At 36.5% G+C, this 18,221-nt stretch overlaps 1 protein-coding gene across 5 annotated transcripts in view; it reads right to left on the bottom strand.

Annotated features, from left to right (window-relative positions):
* Nucleotides 1-205: 205 nt before the first annotated feature.
* Nucleotides 206-18,221, bottom strand: part of AUH (AU RNA binding methylglutaconyl-CoA hydratase) — a 114,902-nt gene continuing 96,886 nt past the window's right edge. For 4 of the 5 annotated variants that reach the window (XM_040579336.1, XM_040579334.1, XM_040579335.1 and 1 more), the window contains 4 exons: nt 5,872-6,059; nt 4,130-4,180; nt 2,278-2,325; nt 206-1,403 (listed from right to left, as the gene is read on the bottom strand). In XM_040579336.1, coding sequence (XP_040435270.1) covers nt 1,326-1,403; nt 2,278-2,325; nt 4,130-4,180; nt 5,872-6,059 — 365 coding nt within the window. In that variant the 3' untranslated portion in view covers nt 206-1,325. The remainder of the gene's footprint in view (nt 1,404-2,277; nt 2,326-4,129; nt 4,181-5,871; nt 6,060-18,221) is intronic. The other variant, XM_040579333.1, reaches the window with a different exon arrangement.

Genomic DNA, 18,221 nt, shown 5'->3' with positions numbered 1-18,221 from the left:
GTTATAATCAATTTACATGTAATGATATGTCTAAATAGGAATTTAAATGAGTTCTTGTCATTTCATGTTGATCAGCTGCTTTATCATCATAGATATGGACAGTGACCATAGTTAATGTTGCAGAAACAGCAGAGCACGCACAAGTTTCGTGAGCCAATGGGCACCAAACACGAAGAAATTCGTTTTCATACAAAAAGACAGCCTCTGACTGCTAAGCCACATTTATTTTCCAGTCAAGTTAACAAAAATACTTTCCAAGATGTTATTTCCAGGCATTTGCTATATATGCCACGTCTACAGCAAATATACAGTAGGAATCACAACAGCTTTCTCACCTCATAACTTACTGTATATTTCTTTCAATGTATGAAAAGAACCCTGAGGCCACCACAGAATTCAAGAACATTTCAGTATCATCCCCATTGTATATAAATATACAGTATTAGGACCTGCAAAAGGAATATTCTAGAGATTAAGAGAATTCTAGTTTCTTTAACAGCGTATTAGTTGCATCCCCTGCACAACAATCTTTAATACAATCATCAAAAATGTAAAATAACTGGGGCAAGTGAAATAAAGTTCCTTCTCATCAGACAGTGCTGATCAGATGACATGTTGGAAGAATGCAAGGCAAAGCCAGGTGTAACATACAAGAATGCAGAATGAAAGGCTGGCCTCGACAACATCTTCATTTAAAACAATTAAACGAATATAATGGCAATGACTTCATCAAAAGGACACCATTATGTACTGAAGTTCATTTCATTTTACTTAGGATAGTGTAAGTCAGATAAATAAAGTGTAACATTTTCCAAACAATAATCCTTTTCATTTCCCTTAGCTTTATTAGTAATGTACATATCCAGGTAGAATACTCAAATATAATCTTTACTGATATACAGAACCATTTTAATGCATATTTGGTACAACTTCCTATTTTTGGTGTTCAGTAGCTGCTTTTGTTTTGATAAAATGATACAGCAGATTTATACCTAACATCACATACAGGTTTTGTCTATGTAAAGAATTTACAGAGCATTTTCAATTGTGGAATGCTATGTTTCATACATATGAAATTTTAAAAATGTTGCATGAACCTATGACCTTGCAAATACACAGATCAACCTTCAGAAACTGTAATGAGCATGAGTTGTCACATATTTCTATCGGGGCCCAGTACAAGTATGGACACATTCAAGATGTAACATCAGTATGATTTGCTTTTTACTTTGGTGGTTGTGATACTCCAGGTGCAGATGCAAAGTGCACCTTAATGGTCCTCAGCAGTAATTTTATCCCCTGTATTTTAAAGGCATCAGCTTCTTTTATTCTCCCTTGTAGCGAGGAGGTCTCTTCTCCTTAAATGCAAGAAGACCTTCAATTCTATCTTTTGTTGGAATAGTCTGCAATGAGCAGAGCAGCAATTCATTATTGATACCAAAAACAATACCAAGAAAAACATTTTCACACAAATCCTATTTGTTCAATGCATCCAACATGCAAAATATAATAGAACAGAGAAATGAAAACTAAAATGCCCACTCAGATACAGGAAAGCACCAGACACTTCAATGGCACAATGTAAGGTTGAGAAACAATTCAGGAGAAGAAGGAGTATCTTTTCTCCAAGCAGATGACTGTAAGAAAGTCTTTAGGGTTTGTTTTTGAGGTTTTGGTGTTGGGGTTTTGTGAGGTGGTCTTTTTTGGTTGGGTTGTGGTTTTTTGGGTTGTTTGGGTTTTGGTTGTTTGTTGATTTGGGTTTTTTTGGGGGGGAGGAGGGTGGCACACGTAGGTTATTAATCAGATCATCATATTTTAAATAAGCATCTAATGCTGATGCTTCTACTTCCACAATCAAAAACTTGTCTCAAAGTCCAAGAACACACAAATCCAAATACATCATTCACATGTTTTTCTGGCAAAGGAGTTTGTCTCAATTTTCTGTTGGTTAGCACATATGCCATTAGTGAAGTGCCCTTCATGTTATTTCACATTAAACCAAAACAAACCGAAAGCAAGGTAGCTCTTGGATTAGATGCATGGTAGCGTATGACCAGCTAAGTATATGGCTGGTAATGCTTCACTATGTTCATCCTAACTGTCTTGGCAGGGAGATATTTTTGTCCTAAACTACACCACCTTCCTTAAATTCCTTACAAAACCAGAAAAAGTAGAAGGAAGGTCTAAATCACAGAGCAATTTCTAGTTGAATTTCTGCATGTTTCATAACAGGCACCAACTTTTCTGGGTTTTTTTGCTGTAATCATAGTTACATACCTGAGCGTAACAAGCTTCCTCAATTGCTAAACCCGTTACCAAGTCGACCTGAGGAAAAGAATACAGTGTTTCTTAAAACCATATTTTTGTACCTTTATTATATATTATTTCCTGAGAGCCAACTTAAATACTGTGTTTCTACACACCACTACTAAAAGACTTTTGCAAAGTTCTTCTACACTACTTTAACAGGGAAATGTTACACTGCCATGGGGTAAGAGTGGTTAGTATTTCTGTTACAGTTTCCTTATTTGGAAATGCAATTAGTATGTAATACACTGTCAAAACAATGTATGTTCTTCACTACAAATCATCTGGACTAAAAACCATTAGGTACTTGCACATTTGTAATCATTTCATTTAGTACTGGGGAAAAGATTTAATGTACTGCATGATATTTAAAAATCGTTTTGAAACAAGTTATCTTCAAAATGTCATATAAGAACATGATGCCATGCCGCAAAACAAACATATATTCAAGTTCAAAGTGATTTAAAATGAAGAAAGGAAGTCAAGGGCCATCATGCAACATTACCTCATTTCAGTAACATGCTTTTCCTTTGTGAGCTGGTCCGAACAGCTCAAAAGGCTGAATTGTACCACTCACTACTACTCTGTCTGTCTTGAGCATCAGTTGCTACAGAACTTACCAGCTCTCCACATGGCCACTGAAAGGACTGTGGCGATGCACCACAAGTCATTTGTCAAGGGGAGATAAGCTATAGGATAGATTACCAAAGGAAGCTGTGAAATCTCTGCCACGGAAGGTTTGTAACAGCTTGGATGAACATTTTGCTTGATCAGTTTTGATACAGTAGGTCTTGCCTTGGGGCCTCAAGGTTGAATGACATGATCATTTAGAGGCTTTCTAATCCTACTGTCCCTAATTCTATAAACATCGTGATTTCAAACTTTCAGTCCACTATACCTGGTCACTAGATAACGTGGTTTGTAGCATTTTGAACCTTGGGTATCACTAAAAGAGATCTTGAATTACATCATTACTTGCTGTGGAAACCTAACAAATACACTCTTTGCACAACAGCATGTGAGCTTGGTTCTCAGGCCAAAATTTACTGGTCATATGCTTTGCTGAACTCAGTTATATCAGTGGTTGCTTCTGAGACTTTAAGAAGACAAGGACCATTCTTAAATTTGCCTTCTTGGATTCAGATGTTGCATGTGCTGTGCTCCCCTTGCCCTTCTCCTGGGTTGAGCTATAAGGTGTCCTGGTGCAGAGCTTATGCATGTGCTTAACTTTAAATATAAATAGTCCTGCTGAGCTCAGCAAGATAATTCACAAGCCACGAGTATAACACGTGTCTAGACGTGTTCAGGGTTTCAGAGCTAGGTCAACAGTGTTCAACAAGTGGCAATCAGAATCAGCTATGAAATCAGACTCCAGATATAATTTTAACACTCACCTCTATTAAACTATTAAAAATAAATTACATGCCTTTTGGCCTTTAACTTTATTAGTTACTAAACACCGAGAGCACTGACAGACTTGACAGAATATGACTTTGAAGGTTTTTTCCACCCAGCATTTGAAATACAACTTGTTCATAGTAGTTTATGTTTACTTTCTAGTATTAATAATTAGCAGAGTGCATTACTCCTGGATAGACATGAGGTTACTAAGCCTTGTTACAGAAATCAGCATCAACACTAGTCTCAGGAGTCTGAGGCATAAAAAAAAATTCCATTTCATCTTTTAGAAAGTTTTGACCAAATAGATTTTGAAAGACTATATAATGAGAAACTAAAAGCAGTTCTAAGAAGAAAAATCACGACAGTAGACCTGTTGCCAGCCAGACTTCTGCTTACTCTTACAGGAAGTACAGATCCTTACCTCCATTCCCTGATTGATGGCCAGTTTTGCAACTCTCATTGCTACTGGTCCCTAAAATGAAAGAAAAAGCTTGCTCACATATAATCAAAATCTACAAACTACGCAGTGAAGAGCCTGCACATCAATGTTCTTGTATTGGGATCCTCTAGACTTTGAACTTTTACTAAATTTATTGTAAACAGGTCAAATATCCTAAATTACATCCCTATAGTAGACATTTGCTTCCAAACTAATAGTTTCAATATTGAGTGCAAGTATACTGTTTTCAAAAGAACCTAATTAAAGCAGTGTGTTTGGTTTATGTTTCAAAGGTGCTGAGCATGACCACTTTTGTCGAGCTTGCTCAATTCACTTCAAAACAAGGCTCAGAACAGCCACCTTAAGAGACATCATTATAGGCCTTTGCAAAGTCGGTCTTATGTCCCTATTATCACACAATGGAGACGCATCAAAAGATGTGATAATGAAATAAAACTAACCGATGCAGCTTCAAACCTAAAATATGGTACTGCAAAGCCTGCACTGGTCAAGTGATGACACTCTTCTGTTGGTTGGGATGAGGTACCCAACCAAGAGAGGGATTTCTACCCTCCTCCTCCAATGTGTCGCAGAACAGTGAGACGTTTTTGAGAACTGTCTCAGTTCTGTGCTTATCCATCAGCATCAGCTTCCGAATGCTCAGACACTGCTTTAGGGAAGTGGCTTGCTGCTCTGGGAAAAGCCAAATGCTTTCTGAGCTGGTTTCAATGCAAATTTTTAACTTTAAATCAACCTTCCAGAATCACTGTATGCTAAATCTTTTACTGTATTTTTCATGCTTGCTTTTCTATAAGGGTATTCTAGACACAAATAACCAATGTTAAATGCCACATGTAATCTGTAGCATTTTTGATTTTCAATGAAAAATTCTAGCTGTTATACGTGTGATCCAATAAAGTGGTTTATTAATTATTTTCTTCTTCTGTCTCCTATGAATTTGCTATCTGGGATCAATCACTTGAAAAGCAGGTTTATCAAAAGCTCCAAATTCACATTCCTACTCTGCATAAACAGCTTGCAGCCTACGACAACAGGGGAACAGGCAGCAATCAGCTAACACAAAGACTCCTGGAAGGGCCACACTTAAACTTCTTACTAAAATTTTCATGTTCTAAAGCACAGGAATTCAGCAAATCCCATTTCAATTCTTTCAAAAAGGACAGAGAGAGGATGTCACTTAGAATGAATGATAATAAGAGAATGATTCTTTCATTGAGCTTATACACAAAGGACACAAAGCAAAATTTCCATGAGTAAATGGGTTCTGCTTTAACACTGAAGTTACATTTAGCTTTATGTTTTCAAAACAGGAGTTAGACTGAGATACATCTGCTTTCATGTGAACCTTTTTGCCTCTCTTCTGAAGTGTTCAACAGCAACAGAATAACCTATTGAGATAATTGCTTTACTAAAAAAAACCCCACATACACTATTTTTTCATTCAAAACTTGAAAGCCATAACATGCAATACAAACACAGACCATATCATGATGATACTAAGACTGAAGGAATTTTTTTGCTTCACTATGAAGTAGTTACCAAATAACACCACTCAATACATGACAGAGAAATCTTCTAATTGCTCTCCACATACCTAGAATGGCTTTTTAATACATAATTTAATGACAGTTTTTCTTGATACACCTGGTTCTTTTTCAGTTTTAATGTTTGAAAAAAACTATAATAAAAATAATTTGTTTTACCTGAGGTAAAAATTCTCTTGCCAGAGCTAATGCTCTTCTGTATGCAGCATCCCCTGCTTCATTCTGTTCTACCACATGACTAATCAATCCTATTGATTTTGCCTCCTCACCATCTACAATACGCGCAGAGAAAATGAGTTCTTTTGCCAAAGACACTCCAATTGTGCGAGGTAATCTCTGTGTCCCCCCTAAAGTTTGGAAAAAGAGAAAATGCAAGTATTAGTTTCCCACCCATTTATATCACAAATGCAGTTGCCTTCACTCTTCAGTTCAAATATTTTCATTTTTAATTCCATAAACAATTGTATGAACATACAGAAATTAAACTATCATACAAAGGCATTCCTAAATGCCTTCCTTAGTTCTGAAACTAAACAAATAAATTGCTCTGTTTTTCAGAAAGACATGTAAATAACTGAAAAGAGTAATATTAATATTCTCTTCCATTACAGACAAGTTGCCTTATTCCTACCAGCTAAAAGCTGAAGGAAAGGCACTTGCCAGTAATTACCATATTCAAAAACTCAGCTTCTTTAAAAAAAAAAAAATAGTGTATTTTTTATTATATTCATCACCACTTTAATATGAGCACTTCTGAAGAACTTTTTTTTTTTTCAAAAAAAATAACAAAGCAAAAATCAGCTCTAACAAGACTGTAGTCCCTGCTAAAATCTGCATATATTAGGGACAATATTTATACGTAAGCTAAACAAGACGTCTTTAAAAAGTCATGGGTTTGCCCTTTTTTACTTCCATATTATTGTTGAAATCTTAAAATTTGATTACAAAAACTAGAGGACAATGGCAGGTGTGGATCAGCAGAGAAAGGCACCTAAGTTTAGGTAGCTTGTCTTACTGTGTTAGAAATTTCTTTGGCAGATCAGCACTTTCAGAAGGTCAATAAGCAGTAACTACGTTAACCAGGCATGAAAAAAATGCTTAGTTGGAGTAACAATTAACTTTCCAGAACTGACAAATGACAAGAATGTAGAAATAATCATTATCAAAACTGAAGAAGTAGACTCAAATCACAGAAGCAGATGTTGTTATGAATTAAAACTCTGGAAATGGCCTTTATCCATGAGAAAGGACTTTGAAAATATACAAGGTCTACCGTTTTGACATGGATAGGAAACGAATATTCATTTAGCACATTCATTTATATATAGGACATTCATTTATATAGACAATCTGTAAGTAAAAATCCCCTTCAAATCACTGCTTCTGAAAGAGCATGATAATAAATTCGAATACAAATATATGTATATAAGCAAGAAGAATATTTATAGGAGGTGTTCAAAGGGAGGTGGTACAACACTGGATAAACACGTCTTTAACCAATATGAAACAGATTAATTTCCACTAGATATGGCATACTAAGCCAGTATTTCATTGAAACCATTCAGTTCTCTTACCGATGTTTCCTGAAGGTACTTTAAATACATCTCTGAGACAAATAAACTCACTGGAAACGAACTAAAATTTTATCATTCAATGATACAGCTTTCAACTATTGGTTTTTATGAATCACAATCTCCAGTGCTACTGTATCCCCCCCCCCCCCCCCCCAAACCTGCTTTTGAACATATTACATCATACAAAAATGCAGAAGGTTTAGGGGATTTCTGACTTACACTTTTCTAGACTATTACAGAATCATGATCTCTAACCAAAGCCGAGATACATTTTCTGGGCTGAAACTGGAGGAATTAAAAAAATGCTTACACTTGTAACAGTTAAAATAAAATCAGTAGAGCAACATTGGTACATACAAATAATGTGATATTGTCTACGGTCCTAACCACTCTGACAGGATTTTAGCAACACTGTCCTAATGGTCAAAGGCAACAAGTAACAGCAATAGGAACTCCTGCTGAATCAGTTCTGCTACTTGTACAACTAAGCCAGTGACAGTAGGAAAATTTTGATAAAAATTTAAAGAAAGCCCCTACTCTAGGGCATTTTCATGAAAGGGGCGGGGAGAGGGGAGATTAAAAGAAAACCCTTTGTAAAATACTAGAAATCCTGAAGCCTAAGTCTTCTTATTAGCCTTGACTACCTCACTGGTAAGATTCACAGAGAATGACCAAAGCTGTAGCTATCAACCTTCATATCAGAAATACATGTCATAAAAATGTGAGCTGTGTTTTCAAGAAGTTTGTGGCTTCTGATACTGAGCTGTACTGCCATCAGCACAAACATTTGCTGACTTTTTTGTTTTGAATACTAAACGTGTCTTTTAATTTCTCACCCAAAGAAGGTGTCACACCCTAATCAACATCTATCCTTATACACATTTTAAGTGTACATCAGAATATAGCAATGTGTACCCTGAATCTCTTTAAGAATAGTTTAGTCATAAATTATCCCTTTCACCATAGTAGTGGAATCTAGGAAAGCCTCAGGTTTGGCTTCTGATTAAAGAAAACTATTTATCCAAATCATAAGACCTGAAACCATATGAAGGTGAATTTACTGACTCCACATCATCTGCTTCTTCTTTCCTTGCTATGCCTAGTATCTTTTTTTTCCTCTTAATTATCTCTCTTTACTGTTTTATCTCTTCCATTACTGCTTTTACCAGGAAATGTTGAAAACAAAATTTAATTGAGCAACAATATTTCATAACTTTGACCAAACAATGGATATGTTTAAGCATGAAACAGTGTTTATAGATGAGAAAAAAGTGTTCTTGCCAGTGTCTTACACAATAGTGATTAAAGAGCAAAAAAAAAGCAGACTATAGTCTATGTTGTTTGGCTGCCTCCTACACTGCAAAGCCATTAACCAGAGGAGCATATTCTTTGATTAATATTCACAGAACAGAAGCCAACAGTTCACTGCATCAATCACATATATTCAGTAGTAGGAATAAGATATATGCATGCAGAAAAGCAGTAAGACTCAATTAATCAAATGCAAACAACACACTAAAATACATCCAATGCACCAAAGTTACATCCATTTATGAAGAAAAGACAGAGAGTATGCTGCAGATAGATGTTCTGTTTTGGTAATACACAAAGAACATATAATGCCTGCCAACTACAATCAGAGCTAAAGGAAGTAACACCCAGTCTTCAAAGACATTACTTAACCAAGGCATTTCATCTAAATGTAGAGCAGAATTTGATGGAAGAATAGTTGTTTCATCTTCGCAAATTTAATGACATGTTATTTCAAGGACTAATGATCTGGTATTACTCACTGAGTTGATAAAAGTATTTGACATACAGTTGCAATGTAAATGTGTTCTTATCTGGGATGGCACATATTCAATGCTGTAATAATTGTGAACAGCAGTTTTAGATGACACTAGTTCATGTGAAAAGAGTAAATACAAGACCGCTAAGTCCTGGTACAAAAATTGTTAAACAGCATTATTTTTCTTTAAAAATTAGTTGATTTTGTATGAATATTCACTTACTGTCAGTAATTCATCAATTACAAAATATGTACCCAACTGGTTTGGATTAAGGGAATTACGTGATAAATTCCCAAGAGTATATCCAACGAGATGAAGCAACTAGCTTACTGGAAATAGATTCATCATTCTGGCAGAGAATATCTACAGTCAGTAGTTTCTCATAGCTGAAGGCTCTGTCAAAATATACTGGAAAAAATCCTGTTCTGACAAAAAATCCAAACTTTAATTCAGTAATAATCCTGTTTATCAAGTCAAGTAAAAATGAGCCCTTCTATCCTACCCTTTCTATCACGAGTTTTGTTTGATTCATGTTAGATTGATTTAACTGACAAGTTTCTAGATTTCTTTTTTTAAAGACTACTGTGCATTTCTAATGTTTTATTAATAATCAATGGTGAAATCAGAGCCTGTCAGCCACAAACTTTCTAATGACTCAAGTCAGTCAAGAAATGGCTCAGATGTATCCTTTATCCTTGTGATTCCTTTGCAGAAAGCTACAAGAAGTACATTTTCTCCTTGCCATTGAAACTCACAGAAATACGGAATGCAAAAACCTGCTGTTCCTAACACCAAACACTTAACAATATGAGCCCATAAATAAACTAACATGGATAAAGGTATTATCTTAATGTAATACTTTTCAGTCACGTAAGTCATGTTTCAAAAGTCTGTATTTTCCACTTTCAGAGTACCTGCCTTCCATCGCTAAGTTAAGCATTTTTCAAAATACTGAACACTCTACCAAGACAATATTTAACACCAAGTTTCCAAGACATTATTTCCCAGATTAGCCCTTGACCCTGCAAAGTTGTACATGTTTTAGCTGACTTAAATTCAGGTACCAATCTTTATGGGCTCAGACATTCCAAATTCTTTCAGAGAGGAAAACAGGAAGAGCCCTTCACCAGCACAAATAGGACAATCGACTAACAACGGAAAACAGCTTAAAACAGACAAGATATTAATGAAGATGCAAGTGAGGGGGTGAAAATGGGATGGAGAAGAAATGAAAGAAAACATTATCTCTACAAGGGAAAAAAGCATTGAGATGACAAATAGGAGGTGGTAGGCGAGTCCATTCTCATGTGTGGCCATATAAGTAGTTGCTTGGAGGAAGACTGGAGACCTGAGAAAAACCTAAGAAAAGCCTGAGACAATGGCCTAAGGCTGACTCAGAGGTTGCCCCGGGGTCTGTGATGACTGAAAGGGTAAGCTGTCTGAGCAAGTAGCAAGTTGCCAAAAGGCCTCATGGAAGTTTGGCTTGCCCTTCAAGCTGAAGAACGCCCTGCAGGAACATCAGACACAGCCCTACCCAAGGTCAGAGGCAGGGTGACCTGCTACCTATGCCAGCCTGGCAGTGGCAAACCCCAGCCAACTTAATTTGCAAATCAGTCCTTAATTTTCAGTTTCACTCATCTGTGTCTGTGGATTGCTTTATTTTAAAACCTATTTGAAAAACGCCAAGAATATACCAAACCACCATGCGTGGGTAGTTTGAAGGTGGCAGCTTGAATGAGAAGAATGTAGTACTTGGCCTGAAGATGTATGAACACTTAAGATGCATGACAGGAAGTGTAAATACCCTTTCAGAATTCACTAGCAGTTAAATAATCACAGCTTTTGTACAGAAAGATGAACTCTTTTGGTAATTTAGAAAAACTAATTTATTTTCAAAATAAGTAATCCTCTTGTAGACTGAGAAAGACAGAAGATGGTTTCCCAGCAGACGGCTGCATACACGAAATGAATGAAACCAAAAAATGCATCGGGAACCTGACTTTTATAAAATGAACTCCAACTCAAAAGGGATTCTGTATCCGGTGTAAGGAGCTTACTCCACATTTCTCTCACAAGTGATATAATTAAGGTATAAAGAATCACTAACAGGCTGAAACTAAAGCAGTGGTTAACTCGACCTATTAAATAAGCTCATTAAGATGTAGCAAGCTCTCTGAGACAGCTGGGATATAACAATAGACAACAGAAGTGGGGTAAGGGAGCACTGCAGTCAAAACCATGCAGCACAGAGAACAGACAGAGTTATACAAGAACAAGTAGTGCATATGTTCTCCAAGTTCAGCTGAAGTTCCCCAACTTGTCAACCACCAGGGGTCTCGAAAGACCCCAAGAAAGATCCCCAGGACTAAAGTGTGCATATACAAGTGCCTTATGCATATGTAAATAATTTCGGGAAAGTAGTTATAATATGTATTCAACTTCAAGGAAGTATGATGAATATGTATGTTTTGTTGTAATAAATCGAGGAACGCTGATAGATAGGTACCCATGATTTGAGATGCTAATCTGTGCGCCCTGTGCTGCAATGAAGAATGCCTGCCTTCTAAACTAACAAAAAGAACTCTAGAGGGTTATATTTCTGCTGGTTTTTCGGTATCACAAGCATGGTACAACCAACGGCATGGACTCCGCCGTCAGACTAAACACTGCCTGGCAAGCACAGATCTGCATTACCACCTGTGGACTCCCAAGACATCAGCAATGCACACACTGACAATCTGGCTTATTTTTTTTCAAATTGAAGTATTTGAGGAAGAAAAAAGAAATGCCTAACGCCATTAATCTACTTATTAAGTTTTACTTAAATGTAAACTAATGCAACAAGCATGAGTGCACATAGATATTTTGGTAAGGCCACATGCCTTCCTATTACTCCAGATAGGAACTTGGTCTTATTGTCGTTTGAGAATGCAATGCTGGAAAATAAATTTAAATGACATTCAAAAGTACATACACATTAAAACATAACTCATCTTGCTGAAGATAGAAATTAATGACCTAAGAGAAGACATTTTCCAGTTACAAAATTACACCCACACATTTATGAAGTCATTACTCAGCTGTAACAACAGGTAGGAGGTTTAGACCAGTGCTGCTCTGTATAATCATACTCTACAAACGATGTGGGCTTTATGAGTAATATTAGGTAAAAAATTTAATTTACCTACTATTTTAAATAAATAATTTTATAGTCCATGTTCTTGCAGTTTTGGATTGGCTATGACAGCTAAAATTCAATTCATGTGAAAATCAGGACAAAAAAAGCCCAGACATGAGGAAAACTACTATCATTACTTAGAGCAAGTGAAATACAGAAAAATTAATTACCATACTAGCATCCTATTTTTATTTACATTTTGAATGAGATCACAGTCCCAAATTGGGACAATTACTTTAGTTTTTAATGGACAGAACTGAAATAAAGAAACAACAAGCAAAGCAAAAAACAGACTATTAAATCTGAAGTCTTCACTGCTTATGAGCAAGTGACTCGAATGTTTTCCTCACTTCAGTGCCCTCCTTGTGGAAATCTACCATTTTATTCCTCCACACAGCAAAGAAATCCATCACTCTGCTAACCCCCCAAACCAATTCCTATTCCTAACCCTGTTCTTTCTCCTATCTCGACTACTATCAAATTAATCTGCTTTCAACTGTTCCAAAGTAATGGAGTTTTAAGAATTCATCTCTGAAATTATTCATCCCTGAAATTCTCTGACCTGAGCAGCACTAAAGAAAGGAGAATCAGTGGCTAACAGAATGGGAGCCCAGGGAAAACAGCAGAGCCAACGGGACTGCAGAAGGACACAACCCTGCCTGGTTCAGCTGTCAAATCCCAAGAAGCCAGAGCGCTCTCTCTACCGATAAATACATGTAAAACAAACTCGTACATAGGAAGCATATTTTTCATCTTGAGTAGGATGTCCTCCCAGATAAGACAGCCACACACTACAGTGACACTGCTGTAACAAAATGTCTGTAACATTTTACAGTGCTTTGAAAACACAGACTTTACCAAAAAACCTGGCCAAATCATTCAGAGCTGCCACACATTAATTTAACAATCTGCAATACAAAAAAGTAAACTCTTCACTAAACACAAACTTTATTTTGAGATACCAAGTCTGATACTCAGAAATACTCCTAACAGTTTCAGCTTGATGTTACATTTTGTAGCCCTATCTAGCCGTGCCACAATGGCATTCTGTTCTTTTTTACCTCCCAGACTGATCCTTCTATTTATTATTTTATAGTAATAGTTGACATGTGAAGAAATAATCATTGCTGTTATTAAAAACTGTCACATGAATAACTGAAATGTTATTTTTATTTGTACACATTTATTTCTATTCTAAATGTTACATTACTTACTATTCCTTGTAAGTATATTACCCATCTGCAAGAATAATTAAAACTTATATTAGAAATTTACAATTAAAATAAATTCATCACAGGTGTAAATGTAAACATGCATTCTGTCTATGGTAGGTACTCTGTAGGGTATTCTCCATGTGCTAATTTTCATCACATGGATATTTGGATGCCTAGCTTGAAACAATGAAATGCTCAGGTTTTTCAGAGACACAGGCAGCATTAGTGACTTCAGCCTCAGGTTCTCATGCTCAGCACCTCTGGACTGGCTATCAAAGCACTAAAACCAGTGAACTGACACTTAAGAAACTGCAGCTTAAATGATCTGAACACATGAGGTTAGAAGCCTATGACACGGGCTGGGAGAGAAGCTGCTTTTCCAAAGCCAGGATCCTCCTTTACAGGCTCTACACAAAACTTTATTCAGTACAGAAATATGAATCAGTCACTATTCAGCTATACTGAGAGCAGAAATACCCTCCAGACTATACAAAAGATTGGGTATTCAAAGTCTGAAAGGTTATAAATTCAACATAAACAAAAGCAATTAGAAGAAGATCCAAACTGCTTGTTTGTTTATGTCCTTAACAGGAAATCATCTCTACTACTTTTGAATGACCCTTGCCTGGTTCCATATATTGCTGTTTGGGATCAACTGAGAGAGGGTAGGTAGGACTAGCGCTATTTGAAGGCCAGACAACAGATGGTACATTTAAGGTGACTCTTCTTCCCTCACTGATAAATACTATTTTGTTTAATTCACATTGCTAACATTTTGAGAATCAGAGTTTTAAAAGACATTGCAGTCCAAACTCGTTAAAATTTTCACTTTAATATGCATATAATTTTGTGTAAAGATATATAACAACTTTAAATGCATATAAGAGAGATTTTCTAGTAGGGCAGCTCCTGTGCAACAGTGGAGCTATCTACAGTAAGTGCAACCTGGTTTTAACATTATATCGTTTGGGATTATTTAGGTGGTTTTCCTTAGCAGGAAACTACAGCTCTTCCATCACCTTCTAGTCAATTAAAAAAAAAAAAAAACCACAAAATAACTGTCAGGATATCTACAAAGAAAGAGATTAAATAAGTGATTATTCTCAGGTTGTAGCTGTCAGAATGTTACTACACTAAGGAAAGGAACTACATTAAAAAAACACCTTTCATATTCCTCTTACCTGCTGCTGTGACATAGCAATATAGAAGAGGAGTCACTGTTTATAGCATGCAATGCAAAATAGCTATATACAATGGAAAGTCCTTCCCTACAGATGGAGAATCTAGTGTTAAATAAATTCTTCTGTCATCTAATCCCACCTATATAAATTGGCTTTCATAGAACTTTACAGTTTTAAGGATCAAATAAATTAGATATTAATTTTATTTTCTTTACATCCTACATCCAAATTCCAGGAAGAGAGAATTTTGGGCCATAGATGCAGAAAGTAATGAAGAAACTAATCTCTATCCATAGAACAGCTAGGTTACTGGAAACGCTCCACTTACTAAAAAACTTTTAAAGTACCTTTTAATTTACGTAAGAACAGTTTAGAAAAAATGCTAAGGATCAACAAGGGAGGGTGCACCACTCACTTCTCCCTAGCTGGCCTCATCCTGCTCTTCAAGCTGAACCATTCTGATGTGAGCAGACCTGGTTGCTGAACCTTTTGTGCTTCCAGGTGTGGCTACAGCCTGATTGGTCCTAGTCCTGGATCTCTCAAGGCACTCCCACATGCAGATCCTTTGACCCTTCTCTGGCAGCAACCTACCTGCTTGATTAAAGAGTGAGTGCTAGAGCTCTGTTTAGGAGTGTTCTACTGGAGCCTGGAGACTTCAAAAGCCCGATTTTTGCACAAGTCCTGGCAGAATACACAGCATATAAGCAAGAAACCAAAAACATTAATTTCTTCAATAAACGACACTTTACCCTTGAAATCTGAAGAGAATCATGGAATCTTTAGAAAAAGATAGACATGCTGAACAAAACCCTTTGTAGACTCCATTTGCCTGCAAGGCTAGGGGTTTCATGAGCAGGCATAAACCTGCGTCACCTTTTGGTCCCAGTCTCTTTTCCCTTTCTCACAAAAAAATAGCATTTTTTAACAGGATTCCCATCTCTTTTTCATTTTAAGCCTGAGATGTGTTTTACCCTAAGAACTGGCAGCCCCGTTCCCAGCCAGCCTGTGTTGTAACTTTTTTCTCCATGCGAGTGGACCACTGAAACAACTCAGAAATTTAGAGCCTTTATCACACCCCTGTTGTTAACCCTAACCAAACAGGGCTATATCTTAGCATGCATGTATAATTTCAGGCCCCACAGCAAAGCTGTGGGTGTTCTGTGGATGCATCCAATGGAATACCCAAAACAGGATAAGCTTGCAATGTGTTAGCACGGCCCTTATGCTTTTTAAGTTATAAAACCTAAATATGATTTAAGACAGCCTACATTGCTGCCTCAGTGTCTCTCATCTGGTTGCTTATTCATGCATCTCTTATTTCCTTGTGGTTTTTTAAGAGTCCAAAGCATAATTGCTGGTGAAACAAAGTACTGTATTTAATATGAAACAAAACATTTTGGTTTCACCACTTGATTTTGATTGGTAATTTAGTTCAGCCATTACACTGAACCTTCCATTTTTTTAATAGTCCTTCCTACAACCTAAAAAATGTCTTATTAAAGAAAATAATTTATCCTCCTTCTCCAGTCTGCTGCTTATACTCAAGCCACACACTATTTCATACCATTAAGAATTTGTGGCAAAGAAAACCCTGGTTGTTTCAACTGATAAAAATAAAATACAATCAATAAAAATGAGACCATTAATGTGATAGTGCTTATACGCTACTTGCACTGTACACACAGAGTATTCTTCAGCAGCAGCAACTTTAACTGTTTTGCACTGATAATCCCCCAGCCCCAGCAATACATACATCCTCTCCTTAGTTCATAAGGGCACAGAAGGCTAGGTTGTGCACACCTGCGAGCTCAAGCTGTGGGTTCAAATCCCACAGACAACCTCCCCCTGCTTATTAGACAAAACACAGTCACGATTCCCCACAACATTCTGTGTTAGATCATTTTAGCTCCCTAAATATGACAGCAATAGTGGTTTCATGCAAACGTGCTGGATGGGACAGAGACGACTACTTTTCCCCCAAAGAATAAAGAAACATTTTCTGCAAGTATAAACTACATATAGCTAATGCTGAAGGCAGACAAAAAGTAAGACAGGGTATGGGAAGAACGAAATCTTTTAAGGAAAAAACACTGGGAAACTTGAGTGTAGGGAGTAAGCCTGCAGTTGCAGGGAGCAGGAACAGATGACTAATTGGAAGCAGTGTTTCCAGTGACCCTGCACAAAGCTCCTGAATTTCTTCCTTTTGTGGCAAGATCATCACTGTATTTCCTAGCAACAGGGCAAATGAAGGCTTCCTTTAGCTTGGTTCTTTTCGGAAACATCTAGAAAAAATTCTTAGGACCATCCAAATTTTGTCAGGCCAATAAATATGTTTTATCATTCTGCATAATCAATAAAGGCAAGAAACTATTATGAGGACCTCATAGTCCCAAGCTAAAATTTCACTGCATTCATAATGAAATAACAAATAGCCATTCCTTCTGGCAGGTATTAATGATATCAGCATATTGAACTAAAAGGTCAAAATTAAACTAACTTACTTCATCTTCTTTTAGTTTTAGTAATCTCAATTTCAGCACATTCATTCATATTTCTTGATGCCCAGACGCAAAGTAGTATTTTGAAAAGGCATCTGGGTAGGCCTCTGAGAGACTGCATTCTGTATTTTTTTGCTATAAATACTCATGTCTATGTCAAGTACATCACACCTGTGTTCCTATTTTCTTTAAAATTTCGCAAAACTTCTACTGTAAGAACTATCTGTCAAGAGAAAACTCAGATTAATTCAGTCGTCTGATTAACACTGGTTTATTAGATCTCAAGTTCGTATTAAAATATAAAGACCATTAATATAGAGTCGTTAGTATGAAGCTACAAAGGATTAGTAGTTTTGGGGGCAATTTTTCCTACAGGCTTGTTTTCAGTTGTGCCTGAGAATCAGGGGGAAAAAGTCATTCTTGGTCATAAACTGAAAATACATGTTAAAAAATGGAGGTAAAGGAGGAAGGACAGGAATCTACTATTTCTGAAATTCAGCGATTTGTAATGCTTGGCTCGAATAAGTCTCCAGAGCCAGAAAGGTTCTGTGAAATAATTAAGGAAACAGTACTTCATAAATAATTTTGTCCAACTTATTATGTGGTGAACTAACTTCTGCAGCTGCTCTTTCAAGGCAGACTACACAATTGCCATTTCATTTGTTGAATTTTCTGGAAATTGAAGAAAAATACCAGACGTACAGTGAATTCATTACGAGTTTGGAAGCAATTTTTCCTTCTTACATAATACAGTCATAAATATATATGAAATGGAAATATCCAGACTCTACTATAATTCAATAATGATGAATCTCAAAACAGGTAATCTAGTCAATTAAAAACAGGGTTACACTATTCATACCCATATGAAGGATATATTGTTCTTTTGCTTCAACTTTAATGACTCAGAATGGATTTGATACGTGGATATATGGATATATGGATACTTTGGGCTGATACCTAGATCCTACTTATTTCAAGGTCTTCAACAGTGTGGCAGCTAAAAATGGGGCCACATTAAATCATAAAGCTGTGCTTCAGTTTCACAGAAGTCTCTGATGTTTCGTTCATCCT

This window comes from Falco naumanni, chromosome Z (genome assembly GCF_017639655.2).
Source record: "Falco naumanni isolate bFalNau1 chromosome Z, bFalNau1.pat, whole genome shotgun sequence".
Taxonomy (NCBI): Eukaryota; Metazoa; Chordata; class Aves; order Falconiformes; family Falconidae; genus Falco; species Falco naumanni.
Note: the sequence above shows the minus strand (reverse complement) of the source record. Positions and strands in the feature narration are given on the sequence as shown.